At 41.5% G+C, this 17,362-nt stretch overlaps 1 protein-coding gene across 2 annotated transcripts in view; it reads right to left on the reverse strand.

Annotated features, from left to right (window-relative positions):
• Nucleotides 1–16,348, reverse strand: part of LOC112229340 (atrial natriuretic peptide receptor 1) — a 102,350-nt gene extending 86,002 nt beyond the window's left edge. The window contains exons 1-2 of one of the 2 annotated variants that reach the window (XM_042310093.1): nt 15,551–16,348; nt 13,811–14,593 (exon numbers count right to left, since the gene is read on the reverse strand). In XM_042310093.1, the coding sequence (XP_042166027.1) occupies nt 13,811–14,579 (769 nt within the window). In that variant the 5' untranslated portion in view covers nt 14,580–14,593; nt 15,551–16,348. Of the gene's footprint in view, nt 1–13,810; nt 14,628–15,550 lie in introns of both variants that reach the window. The other variant, XM_042310094.1, reaches the window with a different exon arrangement.
• Nucleotides 16,349–17,362: the final 1,014 nt, after the last annotated feature.

A 17,362-nucleotide genomic window follows, 5' to 3' on the forward strand; every position in this document is an offset into this window, starting at 1 on the left:
TTGTAAAGACACAACACTAGAAATGCACACGTTTTGTACCCTTGTAGGAAGCAATCACTCCCCCATTGCTGACTACAAATTATCTATAACTGGGCTAATAACTCAATAACGAGCAAAGGATATGAACAAATGTGCACCTGTGGCCGCTAATATTGCGTTGATTCGATCACAATTCCCACAGTAAAGGGAAACGATATGTGTTAACTAACGGGGAAAACTCTAGAAAGTTGAGTGAAATTCAATCTCGTGCTTCTCTGTGTAGGCTGATATTACTTCTGAGTGGGCACGTGTGCAGCTTAGAGGGAACATTGACCACAACGTTACTTTTGTACCTGCCGGCGTGGCAGCAGTAACACAGCCCTGGGACAGAAGTAAGACGTGGCGAGAAGGTTTGTAATGGTTGTTACTTTCAACAAATGTACTATCAGTTCTAATTTCATGTTTTTGTTGATTTGAATAATGAATGCTATAGGTTCTACATTTATGAAAATGAACCATACGTCAACATCGTAATGTTGCGCAAGCACTATATTTTGCCTTACAATATTAATCGGACAAAATTGGATCACATAATTGCTATATTAACTATCCTTTTATCATCTCACTTTAATGTAAATGCAGTGGGAGATTTTCTATTACTATTCATGCTTAGGCCTATCAATCAGGTGTGTTGCAGTTGTCCTCATCATGTCTGTTTTTTTAAACTTACATTGCTCAAAACCACTTTTTGTTGATAACTCGGCGAAACATGGTCGGACTGGGCTCTTTTTTTTAAAGGGAGGTTGTCCTCCGCATGAGGGACATGCTGACTTCAGTGCACCATTCTAGCTTCTGTGTTATCTGAGAAAATGGGCGTGTTACTTTCGCCCGTGTTACTTTCATCCAGGCTCTCCCTTACACATCAGGCCTACACACAGTTTAACCAATTCACCCAACCCCCATTATATTTCTAGATCTATTATACAGTGAGGGAAACTCAATATCCCCCTCTCCATGGGGTCAACTGCACTTCACTGATGACTTCACATACTAGGTCAATCTCTATGGTAATTACCCGAGATCGGTTCTCCTAACGAGCTGCTTAACAATCAACTAAAGAAGAGCTAATTACTGTTGAGCCTATAGGAACAAAATATGAAAAAGGGTTTGAAGGGGACTCTAATGGCTTTGTTCTGTGTAACACACTTCTATCATTTCTGAGGCTAAGACAGAGGATAAATAAAGTGAAGTCTCATTATCACTAAGAAGGAGAGATGAGGAAAATGAGTTGGCCAAATGTACTGTAGCTACCTAGCTACTGCTGGTGATTTACAGGTAATTGGTGTATGTGTAGATCGCTAACATCATCAAAACCAAAAATAATCGCAGGGGTTTACATTAACGTTAGCTACTCTGGGTAATGTTACCTGCAGTCAGATGGTAAGTTACCTAGCTAGTAAATAAGGTGGGAAAGAATAGCTGGGTCATTCCTACAATGTGGTGTCATTTGGAAGTCAACGTTTTTAAAATTATTTTTAGATATATTTAAAATATATATACAGTTGAAGTCGGAAGTTTACATGCACTTAGGTTGGAGTCATTAAAACTTGTTTTTCAACAACTCCACTAGTTTCTTGTTAACAAACTGTACTTTTGGCAAGTCGGTTAGGACATCTACTTTGTGCATGACACAAGTAACTTTTCCAACAATTGTTTACAGACAGATTATTTCACTTATAATTCACTGTATCACAATTCCAGTGGGTCAGAAGTTTACATACACTAAGTTGACTGCACCTTTAAACAGCTTGGAAAATTTGAGAAAATGATGGCATGACTTTAGACGCTTCTGACAGGCTAATTGACATCATTTGAGTCAATTGGAAGGTACCTGTGGATGTATTTCATGGCCTACCCCCAAACTCAGTGCCTCTTTGCTTGACATCATGGGGAAATCAATAGAAATCAGCCAAGACCTCAGATAAAAATGTGTAGACCTCCACAAGTCTGGTTCATCTTTGGGAGCAATTTCCAAATGCCTGAAAGGTACCACGTCCATCTGTACAAACAATAGTGCGCAAGTATAAACACCACTGGACCACGCAAGCCGTCATACTGCTCTGGAAGGAGATGTGTTCTGTCTCCTAGAGATGAACGTACTTTGTTGCGAAAAGTGCAAATCAATCCCAGAACAACAGCAAAGGACCTTGTGAAGATGCTGGAGGAAACAGGTACAAAAGTATCTATATCCACAGTAAAACCAGTATTATATCGACATAACCTGAAAGGCCGCTCAGCAAGGAAGAAGCCACTGTTCCCGAAAACCGCCATAAAAAAGCCAGACTACGGTTTGCAACTGCACATGGGGACAAAGATCATAATTTTTAGAGAAATGTCCTCTGGTCTGATGAAACAAAAATAGAACTGTTTGGCCATAATGACCATCGCTATGTTTGGAGGAAAAAGGGGGAGGCTTGCAAGCCGAGGAACACCATCCCAACCGTAAAGCATGGGGGTGGCAGCATCATGTTGTGGGAGTGCTTTGCTGCAAGAGGGGCTGGTGCACTTCACAAAATAGATGGCATCATGAGGTGGGAAAATTATGTGGATATATTGAAGCAACATCTCAAGACATCAGTCAGGAAGTAAAAGCTTGGTCGCAAATGGGTCTTCCAAATGGACAATGACCCCAAGCATACTTCCAAAGTTGTGGCAAAATGGCTTAAGCACAACAACGTCAAGGTATTGGAATGGCCATTGCAAAGCCCTGACCTCAATCCTATGGAAAATTTGTGGGCAGAACTGAAAAAGCATGCGTGAGCAAGGAGGCCTACAAACCTGACTCAGTTACACCAGCTCTGTCGTCAGGAGGAATGGGCCAAAATCCAACTTATTGTGGGAAGCTTGTGGAATGCTAACCGAAATGTTTGACCCAAGTTAAACAATTTAAAGACAATGCCACCAAATACTAAATGAGTGTATCTAAACTTCTGACCCACTGTGACATACCAGAAACTTTGAGAAAAAACCATTTATATCGGATTTGTGCCTTGTCTCCACTAGTTACCACAGCCACAAAGTCATAAACCCTGCCTATTTCTAGAATTTATTTTCTTAAATTTTGATTCTAACACTAACCACATTGCTAACCTTAAAATATAACCAAAAAACACATTTTTGTTTTCATGAATATTTATGAAATAGCCAACTCATTTTCCTCATCTCTCCTTCTTAGTGATAATGAGACTTCACTTTATTTATCCTCTGTCTTAGCCTCAGAAATTATAGAAGTGTGTTACACAGAACAAAGCCATTAGAGTCCCCTTCAAACCCTTTTTCATATTTTGTGGCTGTGATAACTAGTGGAAATTGTTGTGCCTGTTGTTCACACGCATATCTGGACTCTCATTGGCTAGAATGGTCCCATCTGATCTCCTTCAGACAGCCTTCCATTTTTGAAGACATTTCTTTAATTTAAAAGTGGCCACTATAGTATCTGGTCAATATAATTAATAAATTGTGGCATAAATCAACCTTTCCTGAAAAAATCCATCCTATACCTGACAAAACAACCAGGTGTATATGGACAAAAACAATACCAACTGCCACAAGTTATTCCCCAACCTGAAACAACCTATGCCGTAATGCCAAATGTAAAGCTTCAAAGAAACGTTCATTATTCTAAACAAATTCTGCCAAATTAAATGGTTCTGCTGGATGTGGCTGTGAAGTGGCTAATGTAAATTAGCCGTGGTGAGAGACTTAAGACTGAGAAGCTGGGAGACTTAATTACTGGAGGACTTGCTAATCCATTTCTCACACACACATTCTGTCTCCATCTCTCTCCTTTTTCTTTATAATCACTCATTATTTATACTCGGTCGTCGCTCTCCTCTTTCTTCTGCATTGCTCTCTTCCATCGCTCTCTCATTTCCCTCTCTCTCTCACTCTCTTTTTTCCACTCTCCCACTCTTGCCCTTTCTCTCCCTTGCTCACATGGTCTCTATCTTGTCGATGATGTACAGTTCCTTCAGAACGTATTCACACCTTCTCCACATTTTGTTGTGTCACAGCCAGAATTTAAAATGTATTATATTGAGAATTTGTGTCACTGGACTACACACAACACCCCATAATGTGAAAGGGGAATTATGTTTTTGGAAATGTTTACAAATTATTTACAAATGAAAAGCTGAAATATCTTGAGTCAATTAGTATTCAACCTCTTTATCATGGCAAGCTTATATAAGTTCAGGAGTAAAAATGTGCTTAACAAGTCACATAAGTTGCATGGACTCACTCTGTGTGCAATAATAGTGTTTAACATCATTTTTGAATGACTACCTCAGCTCTGTAACCCACACACAATTATCTGCAAGGTCCCTCAGTCGAGCAGTGAATTTCAAACACAGATTCAACCACAAAGCCAGGGAGGTTTTCCAATGCCTCATAAAGAAAGGCATTTATTGGTAGATGGGGTAAAATACATTTTAAAAATGACATTGACTATCCCTTTAAGCATGGTGAAGTTATTAATTACACTTTGAATGTTGTATCAATGCACCTAGTCACTGCAAAGATACAGGCGTCCTTCCTAAGAGAAAGGAAACCACTCAGGTATTTCATCATGAGGCCAATGGTGACTTTAAAACAGATAGTTTTCTCCTATCGCAGCCATTAAACTCTGAGGATGGATCAACAACATTGTAATTACTCCACAATACTAACCTAAATGACCGAGTGAAAAGAAGGAAGACCATACAGAATAATAAATATTCCAAAACATGCATCCTGTTTGCAATAAGGCATTAAATTAAAACTGCAAAGAATTTGGCAATGAAATTAACTTTATGTCCTGAATACAAAGCGTTATGTTTGGGGCAAATCCAACACAACCGAGTAACACTCTTCATATTTTCAAGCATAGTGGTGGCTGCATCAGGTTATGGGTATGCTTGTCATCACCAAGAACTGGGAGTTTTTTTAAAGATAAAATATCTGCCAGGGAATATTAACAGGTTGACTAAGCTCTCTGACATTATGTTCAAATGTTTAGCTTGGAGTAACATATTTCCATTCCGTCTAACCCATTTTTCTTGTGTCGAGGAAGTACATATGGCAGAGTTGGCTTCTACATGGTGAAAGAAAAGCAGCAGCAGGCCCATCTTGTTTACACACTACGTCCAACACGTCCATGACAAGTGACGGCGGGCCTTGCATACGGCAAACAGCAGCAATTACAGCCTCTCCTGTCTTGGCACACGGCACGTAGGCCTCGCATCTCCAGCGGCAACAGATGGCCCCCTTTATTATAGCCCACTGAATCCAGGGGAGCGTTTGCCATGCTAACCGGACCAGCAATCTTTCGACCAGCGTCATGATCAACCGTATCAGCCGTAATAAATCAGATAGGGTCAGACCCTTCGCTCCTCTGTGTGTTTTCCCATGTGTGTGTTGTACCATTTAGCGAGGCGTCGACCCCGGAGCCGCGCCTCAGTGGATTTCAGCCAAAGAACATGCCACGTCTGTTGGGTAGCCGCGCCGGTGTCCAGGTGCATCGTCCTGTCTGAGTGTTAGGCCTAAACACTGACCCCCCTCAGGTGGATTCCTCTTCAGTTGTCTTTCACATCTGGCTCAATTGGAGGGGTGTTAGATTCAGGGTGCGTTCAGCAATGTCCGGTCAACTGTACTTCATACCCGTACTGACCGCCATGGACCATCTAAGGTGGATATCTGTCAAACCTGGATCGTTTGAAAGTGGTTGCTTGTTTTTGTTTTTTTAACAGGTGTGAAAAAAAAAGGCGACCTAGTTTGCCAATAGGAAAAGATGTTAGATTCCCAGCTGGTGTGAAAGTAATTCTCTCCAATTCAGAGAAGTGGAACGATATCGTATCATTTTGCCCCAGCGCACAAGGCATCAGTTTACCTTCTCAGTTGATGTGACAACTCAACCAATGATCAACCTCTGTTCAAGCATATCATTTGAAATGATGACAGGGAGCGTGTTCACTCAAAAACTATAATCCATTCTACAAACAGTCAGTGCTGACTTAAACTGTTGTCGATAGTGGCAAATAAAACATTCCACAGTAGCAAAGATTTTTTTTGTTACCTTTATTTTACTAGGCAAGTCAGTTAAGAACAAATTCTTATTTTCAATGACAGCCTAGGAACAGTGGGTTAAACTGCCTGTTCAGGGGCAGAACGACAGATTTGTACCTTGTCAGCTCAGGGATTTGAACTTGCACCCTTTCGGTTACCAGTCCAATGCTCTAACCACTAGGCTACCCTGCCACCCCAGATAAAACTGAACATAGCTTAATGAATGTGAATAGTTGCTTTATTTTACATGATTTAATGTGCGTGACAAAACTTCTAGGGACGCCCTTGCTTGCACAACCAATTTCTAGTTTGAAGTGAATCAAATCCAGGCAAGTTGAAAAAAGTGAATAAATGCTTGCAAATAATCTCTACAGTTCAGCAATCTAACAATGTAACAGCAATTAAAGCAAACACGAGGCTGTCTGTTCAATTTGTAACCATGTCCCCAGAGTTCAAATGTAAAAGAATTCCCCCTGGGGTACAATTCACTGTAGATACTCTTAAGAATGCAGAGTCCTGTCAACATATCCCACCTAGAGTGTGATGAGGTAAGGCTCTGCCATATTGCTCCTGTAGAAACTGGTCAGTTTTTTTTCCCTACATCCTCGTATTTAGAAAAAGACAAGCAATTTAAAGGAATTGAGGTGAGGGTCAAAATAGATAGGATTTTGATTAATTGGAGTCCAAAGTTAACCTCGTACAACATTCTGGAAGTCTTGCGAGCTTACATTCAGTTTACCTACACAGATTCAGCAGTAATCAGTCTGGTAAAGGCTAGTCCAAAGTTACTCTGCTGAAACATGCATATGTCAGTTCTCGAAGTCCTGGCTTGTAAATTATTTATGGCAATTCCAGTTAAATGTTTAGGTAAAAAGCAAATCTTTGATTTGATTTACATGTATCTGGGAGTATTGAACATCCACACATTCAATTTAGCCTGTCAGATGCACATGCATAGACAAAGTGACATGTTTTCGAACATATGGTTATTGTGTGTGTATTTGAGAGAGAGGGAGAGAGAGAGAGACTGTGTGCTTCTGTATGTTTGAGAGCATGTGAAAGAGAGGGAGTAAAGAGTTGTGGTCACACTGACAGTTCCACTGTGCGCCCGATGAAAATATACGACACGGGAGTGCAGGTGACAGCTCCTGTCATGCCCACACGTTCCTGCGCAGATGCTGCCTGTCGCCATGGAAACGATATCCTCGGCTCAGACATGATTGCGGATCCTCCTCTCCGTCAAACTTTCATCATGGCACATCGGGAGTAGGAAAGAAAATGGAGCATCTATCCAAATACCATTGACAATGCCAGTGCCTCATAATCCCTCCTCAGTGAAGGCTAAACTCACAAATCCAGCTAAAATGCGGTTTAGACGTAGTGAGCTTTACAAAGCAGCTCTGTGCTTTCATTCACACTAAATGTGTATTTCTCTCGTTCCTTCTGTTTTGGCTCTCTTGGTATTTTTCTTTCTTTCTCAGAGACACCCCTCACTGGCCAAGACTCCGCCATATCTTTCTGTCTTGACTTCTCTCACTCGTTTCTATGTTTCAAACTAATTTATTTGTAACTTTCTTTGCATCTACACAGGGCAAGTGATATTTATGCAAGTAAGGTACTACAATTGGTTGAAATTTGAACAGGAGGATAAACAGCCAGAACTAAATCCTTTGGAATGCGATCAAAAAAAATGACTTTGCATATTTCTCTGGGAGTAAGTTAAACCAAACTATTTTCTCATTGCCCCTCGGGTTGTTCGACAAGCTGCCACATTTTGGCACACTCAGTCTTCCCTTCTGGTGAGATCTATGACTCTCTGGCAAATTAATGTTCTGATCCAAATATTCTTTATCAGCATGACTGTGAAAGACGCAATGCTACTGGGGAAATTAGAAGTAATAATGGAACAGTATTACAAAAGCTCTCCCAGCTAGCACATTTAGTTTCTTGGAAGCTGTGGGAACATATGCTTTTGGTTTCACATTGGTTGTGGGAACGAAGCTATGCATTTCCTGACCGGTAAACTGAACATTTTTTAAAGGTTCTGAGAATAGAAGTGAAAATGTTGCCTGTTCTGGGAACTTTCATTTTTAGGTTGCAGGGAGGTTCTGAGAATGTTTTACTCTGGTTCGTTGGAGATTTTCCTGGGAGGTTTTATTAACACTAACAATGGAAATTATAGGTTATTTGGAGGTTTTTGAATAACTTTCTAAAAACTTTAATTGAACATTTCATAAAGACTTTTAATAACACTGCTAGCTCATTTTGAGTTAACTTTGTTGTACCAATCACAGATAGGACATGGAAAATAATTACCTTAGTCATTAGGCCTAAACATGCAAACACATTTTTTTTTTTATTATTGTGACATGGCATCAGTGAGATTTGAACCTATAATCTTCTGTTCTCTATCCATGGAATGAGTCCACTGTGCCACCAGAATGGAGCTAGCATTCCATTAGTTTTTTTTACGCATTCAAAGCTGTTCATTTTAGTATATTCAAACAGACCCCATTCAAAGGAACAAAGCACTGATTAAGATCAGGTGTGGCCAATCAGTGGGTGCCACCAACACACCTGAACACATAAAACAAGAGAGGTTAAGAGTTTTGTTGATGCTGAGAATGGCGTGTATATTTTTAAATAACATTCTTAGAACGTTCTCTGAACGTTAAAGTTGTGGTTTTTATGGAAAGTTTTCTTAATGTTCTCAGAACAATGAGAACATGACCGACCCAATTATCATAGAAATGCAAGTTATAGATCTTTCATTCCCAATGAAAGTAAGTCTAAGTGGTAGATCTGTTTTATGTGCACTATTTCAATACTTCCCGTTCTTAAGTGTCTTTTCAGCTTCTTAACAGCTTCTACCCCCAAGCCATTAGACTCCTGAACAGCTAATCAAATGGCTACCTGGACTATTTGCATTGACCCCCCTCACCCCCCATTTTTACACTGCTGCTACTCTGTTTATTATCTATACATAGTCACTTTACCTCTACCTACATGTACATTTTCTTATTTTTGTAAAAAAAAAATTACTTCAGTTTATTTGAGTAAATAACACTTGTTTTTCTTAAAACTGCATTGTTGGTTAAGGGCTTTTAGTAAGCATTTCACAGTAAGGTCTACTGTTGTATTCAGCACATGTGACAAATACAATTTGATTTGATGATTTTTACTTTCGGTATTACACACCAGCTTCAAAACAGCTCAAAACACAATATTTGTGATTATGGAAAATATACTGCATTTCACAGCAGCTTAGATAGTACAATGATTCTCTACACAATAACTCCTTGTTTTGTCAGATAAACTGAAATTATTCAAATTTTAGCAACCAGGAAACGGCGGAGAGATTTCTGCATAGTGCATTTTTAAATAGAATCCTGAAGAAACGTTATGCTGAAGTACTGAAATTCCCCCAGAAGAACGTTGTTTCTTAATGTTCTCTGAAATATTTGAAAACATTCCCTATGTCAAATCAGTTAGAAAACATTCTGAAAAATGTTTTCCTTCTCTCATTCTCTCTCTCTATCCCCTTCTCTTGCCTTCCAGTCTAACAAACCGACACTATCCCCAGCTTTGATTTAATAAATGCTGCTGGGGGGGTAAACAAGAAGGATGAGACAGCCACAGCACCACTAAGTAATCCCACACTGGAAGTCTCCATGCTGTTTGAATTAGGGGCGCTCTCTGCCTCCACTCCAACCCAAAGAGCCAGAGACACCAGTCTTATATTTTGCCTTTTAAATGGGACTGCTGGCTCCGATATAGATCTCTGCTTGCAAATCACTTCATCAAATGACGTTGTTACAGAGCTCCCCCCCAACGCCTCTCCCCCAAAACCCAAACCCCTTTTACCACCAGCCTTAAATCATTCCAGAGGCCCTGGGGCTTGGACAGGCTATAACTGAAAAAATACAAGAGGAAAACACTCGGATATTGTACGGAGCCCTGGGTAATTGAAAGAATAATTCATTTGAAACGGTGTGTTCTGACCAGTTAAGAGTGGTTCCCATTGGTTTCCTAATCTTGTGAAGCGGTGGTTGTTGAAGGGAGGCAGAGGGGGCACTGATGGTCCTGTATTATTTTTGACCAACCACGAAAACTTCAGGCTCCTGGTGAGGGAGAGGGAGTGCAGTGAAGACCATGTGAGAATGGAGCATCCCTCACAATGGACTGGGGTAGAGCCAGCCATCCCGCTTCTCTCTCTCCTTCTCTCTCCCACCCATCACCACTCCACCCCTGCTGGGTCAGCTTAGCCTGCAAATTGATTCTCCGGTTGCTCGGTGAGACAAACGACTGTGTGACAGTCAATAAACTCAGATGGCGATCATACGGGGCCGGTACCAGAAATAGCCCTACAAAACATTAGAGAACAAAAAAAATCTGGACGAATTATGTTTCACAGGAAATATCTTGGTGTCAGAAATGTCCTGAGCCGTTTGCCTTATAAAGTCAAAGAGGGGCCACTGGATTGACCTCTTGCTTAAGTTTGGGACTTTTAATTAGAAATGTTGTCGTACCCATGTGGGAACTGGGGGAGTGGGCTGAGGCCGGGCACAGCGCGAGGTGGTTCCTGACAGGGCAGTTATACCACCAACATTCTACCATTCAAGTTCATGTAATGTCCTCTTTCAGAAACCATGAGCCACACTATCAAAATTCCACATTTACAGCAAGCCAAATACATTGAAAGAAGCCATGTTAAAATTAATACCATCTGCTAATAATAATCAAATAGCTTATGATCAATTTGAAGAAGTCAAAAGTAAAATCTATAGAAAACGATGAGTTCTGATCATTCAATGTGCTTTCATGTACCTTCTTCAGTGTGTCCTGAGGCTAAGAACACAAAGTACTGGCAACAGAAATGCATATGTCTACTTGAAGGAAACAAAGACTTTCTCCATTACAATCCAACTAGAACCAATCAAGTGTTCCCATTCACACATTGTTGGATTTTACAGCCAACTAGATACAGTTTCTTGTGGATTCATTCCAAAATAAAGAATTCAGTAGTGTGAAAAAATGCTAATGAAATGCTGTAGGTCTTAGAAGGTAAAACAAGCTCCCTCTTCCGTTCACATTTGCCCTTTGTACATCTCCATCTCCCTCTTCCGTTCACATTTGCCCTTTGTACAAGAGTTATTTTGCCTGGACATGACAGCTTTGTCTCAGGTCAACTTCATGCTCAAACAGCACACCAACTGAAGGGCTCCAGAACATGTTTATTTTAATCCTCTCTCTCTAGGTGGCCTCCTCCAGTATTTCTTGGACTCTCTCTTGGGGGAAGACCCAGTCTGACAACACATTTCAACATCTGAACTAGCCAATTATCGAATAAAAGTCAAATTAAAGCCACATCGAATTAAAGTTCACAGTACTCGCAAACTTCATATTGGATATATTGATTGCTTGGTGGTGGTTCAGTTAAGGGTGCTAGCCAGGGAGCACTTATAACTGCAATATGTAACTTTTTGGGTGATCTAAACAAAATCACATAGAAATGGGACTTATAGATCTTACACTCTCATTGAAAGCAAGTCTAAGAAGTGGTAGATTTTGTCTATGTACGCTATTTCTATCCATCCCATTCTAAAGTTGAGTTTTTGTGTCTTTTACTTTTGGTTTTGTACACCAGCTTCAAACAGCTGAAATAACAATATTTTGGGTTATGGAAAATATATTTCACAGCGGTTTAGATGTTAGTGATTCTCTACACTATACTTGCTCACATAAAATTAAAATTAGGCAAACTATTTGAAATTTAGAAACCAGGAAATGTCGGAGCAATTTTGGCATAGTGCACCTTTAATTAGTTACATATTTGAAATAACAATGAAGCACTCAAGTACATAATAAGGTTATCTGTATGCCAAGTGGAGTTGCCTCTGCTGACGTTGGCCTTAACTTTCCATTGCTATTTGGTGGGGAGGTGCCCAACTTAGTGTGTGTGTGTGTGTGAGTGTGTGTGAGAGAGAGATTTCAGGAACATGTTCTGTCAGCATTTCCTGGACGCATTTCCTCTACTTCTCTCCTAAACTTTAGTGCCTGTGTGGCCTGGCTGCAGCAAGGTGATGCCAGCGAGGTGATGCCAGCGAGGCTCCTCACACCTGCAGACACAGTGCCAGACGCAGCATCTCTTAAATGGGAAGACGTGGTGAGATGTCGTTTCAGAATGTGCACACAGGGTGTTCTCCTGCTGCCATATGGATAGGACCACTGCCACACATGGAGCTAAAGTAGAGGAGTGGACTAGTTATGATTCATATTTGACCTAGATAGTTTGTGTGTATGCATTGATTGGTAGGCTTGTGCCGTAAAAAAAAAAATTTGGTAGTTTTGTCCATGAGCTGTTCTTGTCTATTAATGTTCTGTATTATGTCATGTTTCGTGTGGACCCCAGGATGAGTAGCTGCTGCTTTTGCAACAGCTAATGGGGATCCTAATAAAATACCAAAAATACCATCCATAGCCCAGCAAAGCAGGGAGTACTATTCTACTTCCTTTCAACACTATTGTACTTCAACACTTGCCGTCTCTCTGACAGCAGGACTACGTCGTCTAACTATTTGCACTCTATCTGTAGATCTTTATTTATCTTTCACCATCCTGTTTTGTCCATTATATATTTGACAGACCCATCACTTTGCTTGTGCATACGCTCCCTCTCCACTCTCCATTTTTTTTTTACCTGCCAGGATTCATTGTCCCCCACAATGAAATCGGGGAGGGGACTGTGGATTTGTCTCCGTCCGTTAGTCACACGCGACATCTCTCACAGCACTGGCCCAATTTTGACGATACTTGGGTGAATGATACGGCTTGCCACAGAGATCGTTCGTGGAGGACGAGATGTTTACTGTTGCCTTGTTTTAATTCTAATTTCTCTAAAATAGTTGTTCCCTTGGTGGAATTTAAAAGTGGAGAGTGAAAAATGAGTTGTGTTTGTTGTCTTTGTTGTATACATTGTCATGCTGTCTGTTAAATGTGTGTTAACAGATGTCTGTTTTCTCTCCCTCACTGTGTTGTGTGTTAATTGTCGTTGTGGCAAGTTGACAGCATTTTGAATACTCGATCTGCCAGGGCAATGCATTAATTAGGCTTTTGGTTACATTTTCCATCTAGGTCCATCTGTTTGACTCACTAGGTCAACAAAACATAAGCTCAAATAATATCATTCAATCTATTGGACTTAAACTGTGCATGTGCAAGTAGGCCTAATTCTGGTAATTGGGACGTCATGTGTCGACATAATTAGTAAGTTTACAGGTCAATTCAAAATAATTAAAAGAGTGGTTGGAAATGAAAACAGCATACACATGGGGGTCTTAAAATAAGGACCAACTGGGAATGACTGCTCGCTACAGCTTCATGAAATAACGGAATTAAAATACCATTACTGCCAAAAGCAATTATTCAGGCCACTTATTCTCACACATGAAACATATGGCTTTAATGCACGGTCATAAAAATTTGACCAAATCTACTGCTAGCTGAGTTTGTGACTGATTGAGAGCTATTTTCTCATGTCTTTGGCATGAGAAAACCATGTCAACATGTACGTACGTGTCTGTAAGCAATTGTACAAACAAACCAAAAACATTTCATATCAAGATGAGAACAAGGAACAGTCACCCAGATAATGTCAGAGGGTGTCCAGAAGACTTTAGGTAGAAAAGGGATAAAGGTCAGATGGACAGAGATTAGACTTGGAGCTCACCTCGGGCACTCTGGCTGATGACACTGATGAGGTTATCATACTGGACCGGTCCATTCTGCTCATTGAAGACCTTGTCTGCTGTGGTGATGTTGTCCAGCTGCAGCTGCGTGTACAACCCCTCGGCCGTAAAGTAGTACGGCCGGTCGTCGTTCTTGTTGTCGCTGAACATGAGCATGGCGTGTCTGTGCCAGCCAAAATGCCGATGCAGGCGCACCCCAAATTCGCCCAGCTTCTTGTGCGTGGGGCCCGTGTTGGTGATGGACGTGTACAAGTGGAAGCCGATGGCCGCTGCCCCGGCCGTCACCATGGGAACGTCCCAGTGGGTAGTGAAGCGGCCCACGGGAGATGAAGCATAGTCGCAGCCAGGGCCGATGAAGGCCCATGGGTCGTAGGAGAACTTAAAGTCCACGGCCACCAATGGCGCCACTGAGTCGGAGCAGACGCCGTCCTTGTTTTCGCTGCTGTCGTAGACTATTCGAAGGCGGTGGCCCGGTAGCAGGGTGGGGTCGTCATTGACTCGCTCCAGAGCCCTCATCAGAGCGGGCCCCACGCGAGGCCAGGCCCACGGGTATTCAGTGTTGCTCAAAGGCAGAATAGCAGCCAGTGTCACATTCTGGGGTTCCGAAAGTCCATTGAAAGACAGCTCGAGCTGGAGCGGTTCGGTCCTGAGGAGCGGGAAAACCAGAAACAGCAGAGGAATCCCCAGTTGTCCCTGCCACCACCAGGTTCTCGTCCTCTGCATTGCTGGGTTGGACTCGGGCATCACCATCAACCACAGAGGGGCTGGCAGGAACAAACACACAGTGCATGAGGTGGCCTGTGAATAATGATTTAGAACATGACACCAACCCAACTCCCAGAGGCATGTGGCCTTTATTTTGAATGATTCAGTTCAATTCTGTAGCAGGATTTTGAATAACCACTAGACTACCAAAGTAGTGTTGAATTTATTCGATTGACAGAATAAGCATTTAAAAAAGGTGGTGGTGGGGGATAAGGGAAGCATCATGTTATTAACAGGTTCTAATCTACTTATTTGGTGTGTGTGGATAAGACACATGATATGAGAAAGTCTAGCATTTGACTGCTTTGTTAGTGAGGGTGGCTAGACCTGCCACTGTATACTTAACTTTAAATAGCTTATATAGCAATTGCCTAACAGTCAGTTTCTTACTTGAGACACCAAAACATGTAGTATAACCCCGTAGCCAACCTGTGACTAGTTAAAAAGATTCACTACTATGCCATTGCGTGTGTGAAGCCAAAACTAACTCAGCTGTCAGTGCGTGCTCATCTTTGCAGCCAAATAGGCTAGCTACTCGAACTATTAATATCAGATAGCCTATTGTAGGGATCATCAACTAGATTCAGACGATGTTTTCTTGAGAAGATGGTCACGGGGTTCGAACTTAATTACAAATAATTTGTAGACTGCAAATTGACCGCAAGAAGCCCAAACAGATATAAAAGTTGACTAAAACAAGCATTTCAAACCGTGCTTACATTTGCATAAGATCACATCTCTATTGTGCGTGCGTACTTCGGGAGAGATTTCCAAAATTAAAATCACTAAGAACAGATTTGCTGGTGTTTTTACAGTCTTTTATGTCCCCCCTCTTCCCCACAAACAAATCTCGGGGAGCCAAATAAAATCACCAGTGGGATGGCAGTTGGGGAACCCTGGACTATTGCGTGAAACTTTCCACGATTGGCCTAAATTGAATTAAAATTACATTTTACCTTAATGTCGATGGTTATTTCTCTCCATTTTTTGTATCTCCTCCACAAGTGGCACAGATGTTCTCAGTTGATTGTCTCTTGGTTGTCCTGTCAATGGAAGATGCGAGGCTGTAAAGACATTGCGCCTCGCGCGAGAAATATTTTGTTGCGCACCACTCCTAGAGTGCAAATCCCTGATCTCCTGACTCTTTCCTTCAGTTTAATTTGAACAGGATATTTGAACTGTTGTTTTCTTTAATTGCCTACTTTAACGCAGAAAACCGTTTATTAAAAAAAGAGCTCTCTAGGTATGCCAGGAGTGTCTATGAACTAGGCTATAGGCTAAGCTAAATTGGCAACACTAGGCCTATAGGAAAATTCTTTAAGCTCTGGCTGGTATTTGGGATCATAAATAACACAAAAGTTAGGTGAATATCTGCAGTAGGCGACTGAATTATTGCATAATGTATATCACTTTTGTTGTTTTGAAGAATGAAAAAAAACCGGCTAATTATTTCAATCTGTAGCCGCTGCTTCTTAGCCTAAATTCCAACACATGTTTTGCTGGTGCTGTGAAGGAAGCGATTTTACTCGTCTCTTGTTGATTCCATTAATGCTCAAAGTTAAAATAGCAACTAAACATCCAAAGTTCTCGAAGCCGACCGATAAACCGAAGTGTCATTCTTAGCGTTGCGTGCGGTGGTTTCCTCTCTGCGCACATCGCCAACATTCAGCTCATACACCAACACACAATGATCTATCGCTCTGATGAATAAGCGCTGGGGAGCTCCGGGCACAAGGGTAACCAGTCTGTGTGCGCTGCAGTGTGATAGGCTATATTTGCTTTTGTGCACAGGGCTGGGAAGGGTGAGGCATATACCATTACATTACCATGTGTCATCAATAACAAGAGATGTGCGCCTAAGGGATGGATGGGGAGCTGTGTCATTGCAGGGACATTTATGCCAAAACATGTTGTTTGATTGTGTGCATAAGGAACGTATGCATTGTCAGTGTTCCCAAATGCATGTACTGTAATAGTTAGAATATCAGGGCTGGTGGTCTGATTTCCAGATAAATGCTTAATTGGGTGAGCTTGTTCGATGTGCACATCTGAAACCATTGTTCCTCAAACTGAGTAAGCAAGCTGAGATAGTGTATTTTTTTTGCCAAATGTCTAAGGTTAACTGTGATTGCATACGGTAAACCAGTCACTCCTATTATGACTGGATAGCGATGTAGGTTAATGTTCGTGACTTCTGCTAAAGGAGAGCAACAATGTATTTAACAATTGCCTACTACTGACTGTCGCTAAACTAGATATTGAAGAATTTCTGCCCGTCGCACGTTCCGCTTCCTTTTAATTCTAAAACATACTATTTTTGTAAAAGTCCATTAAGCTTTTATTGCCACTTAGTCCTTCTCCCCTCAATAGTCTTCACTGCACTTTAATTTCACCTTGCCCTACCTCGTGTCTTGCATCACTTGCAAGCGTGTTCTGCTCGCTTAACTTCCAGCTCAATAGAGGGAAAACAAGCGCTCGCTTGCTTCCCGGACGCCGGGAGGCGGAAGAACGTGTGTATGCAAAGTGCCAAGCAGAGGTGAAGCTTCCCGAGTCATGGCCACTCGTAAATCATCCGCGGGACGCATGCTGCCTTTACTTCCAACAGAGGAGGAGTTCATTCACCATGCTCCTCTTACCCCGGCATGTGTTTTTTCTTGGCTAATGTACAACCTTCCTCCACTACTGTCCACCCACCTAACCCATTCTCTCCCCTCTCGTTCCCTCATCCTTCTGCCCAAGCCGCACTCCAAAAGGCTGCAGGATACCGT

This window comes from Oncorhynchus tshawytscha, linkage group LG31 (assembly GCF_018296145.1).
Source record: "Oncorhynchus tshawytscha isolate Ot180627B linkage group LG31, Otsh_v2.0, whole genome shotgun sequence".
NCBI classification, from domain to species: Eukaryota; Metazoa; Chordata; class Actinopteri; order Salmoniformes; family Salmonidae; genus Oncorhynchus; species Oncorhynchus tshawytscha.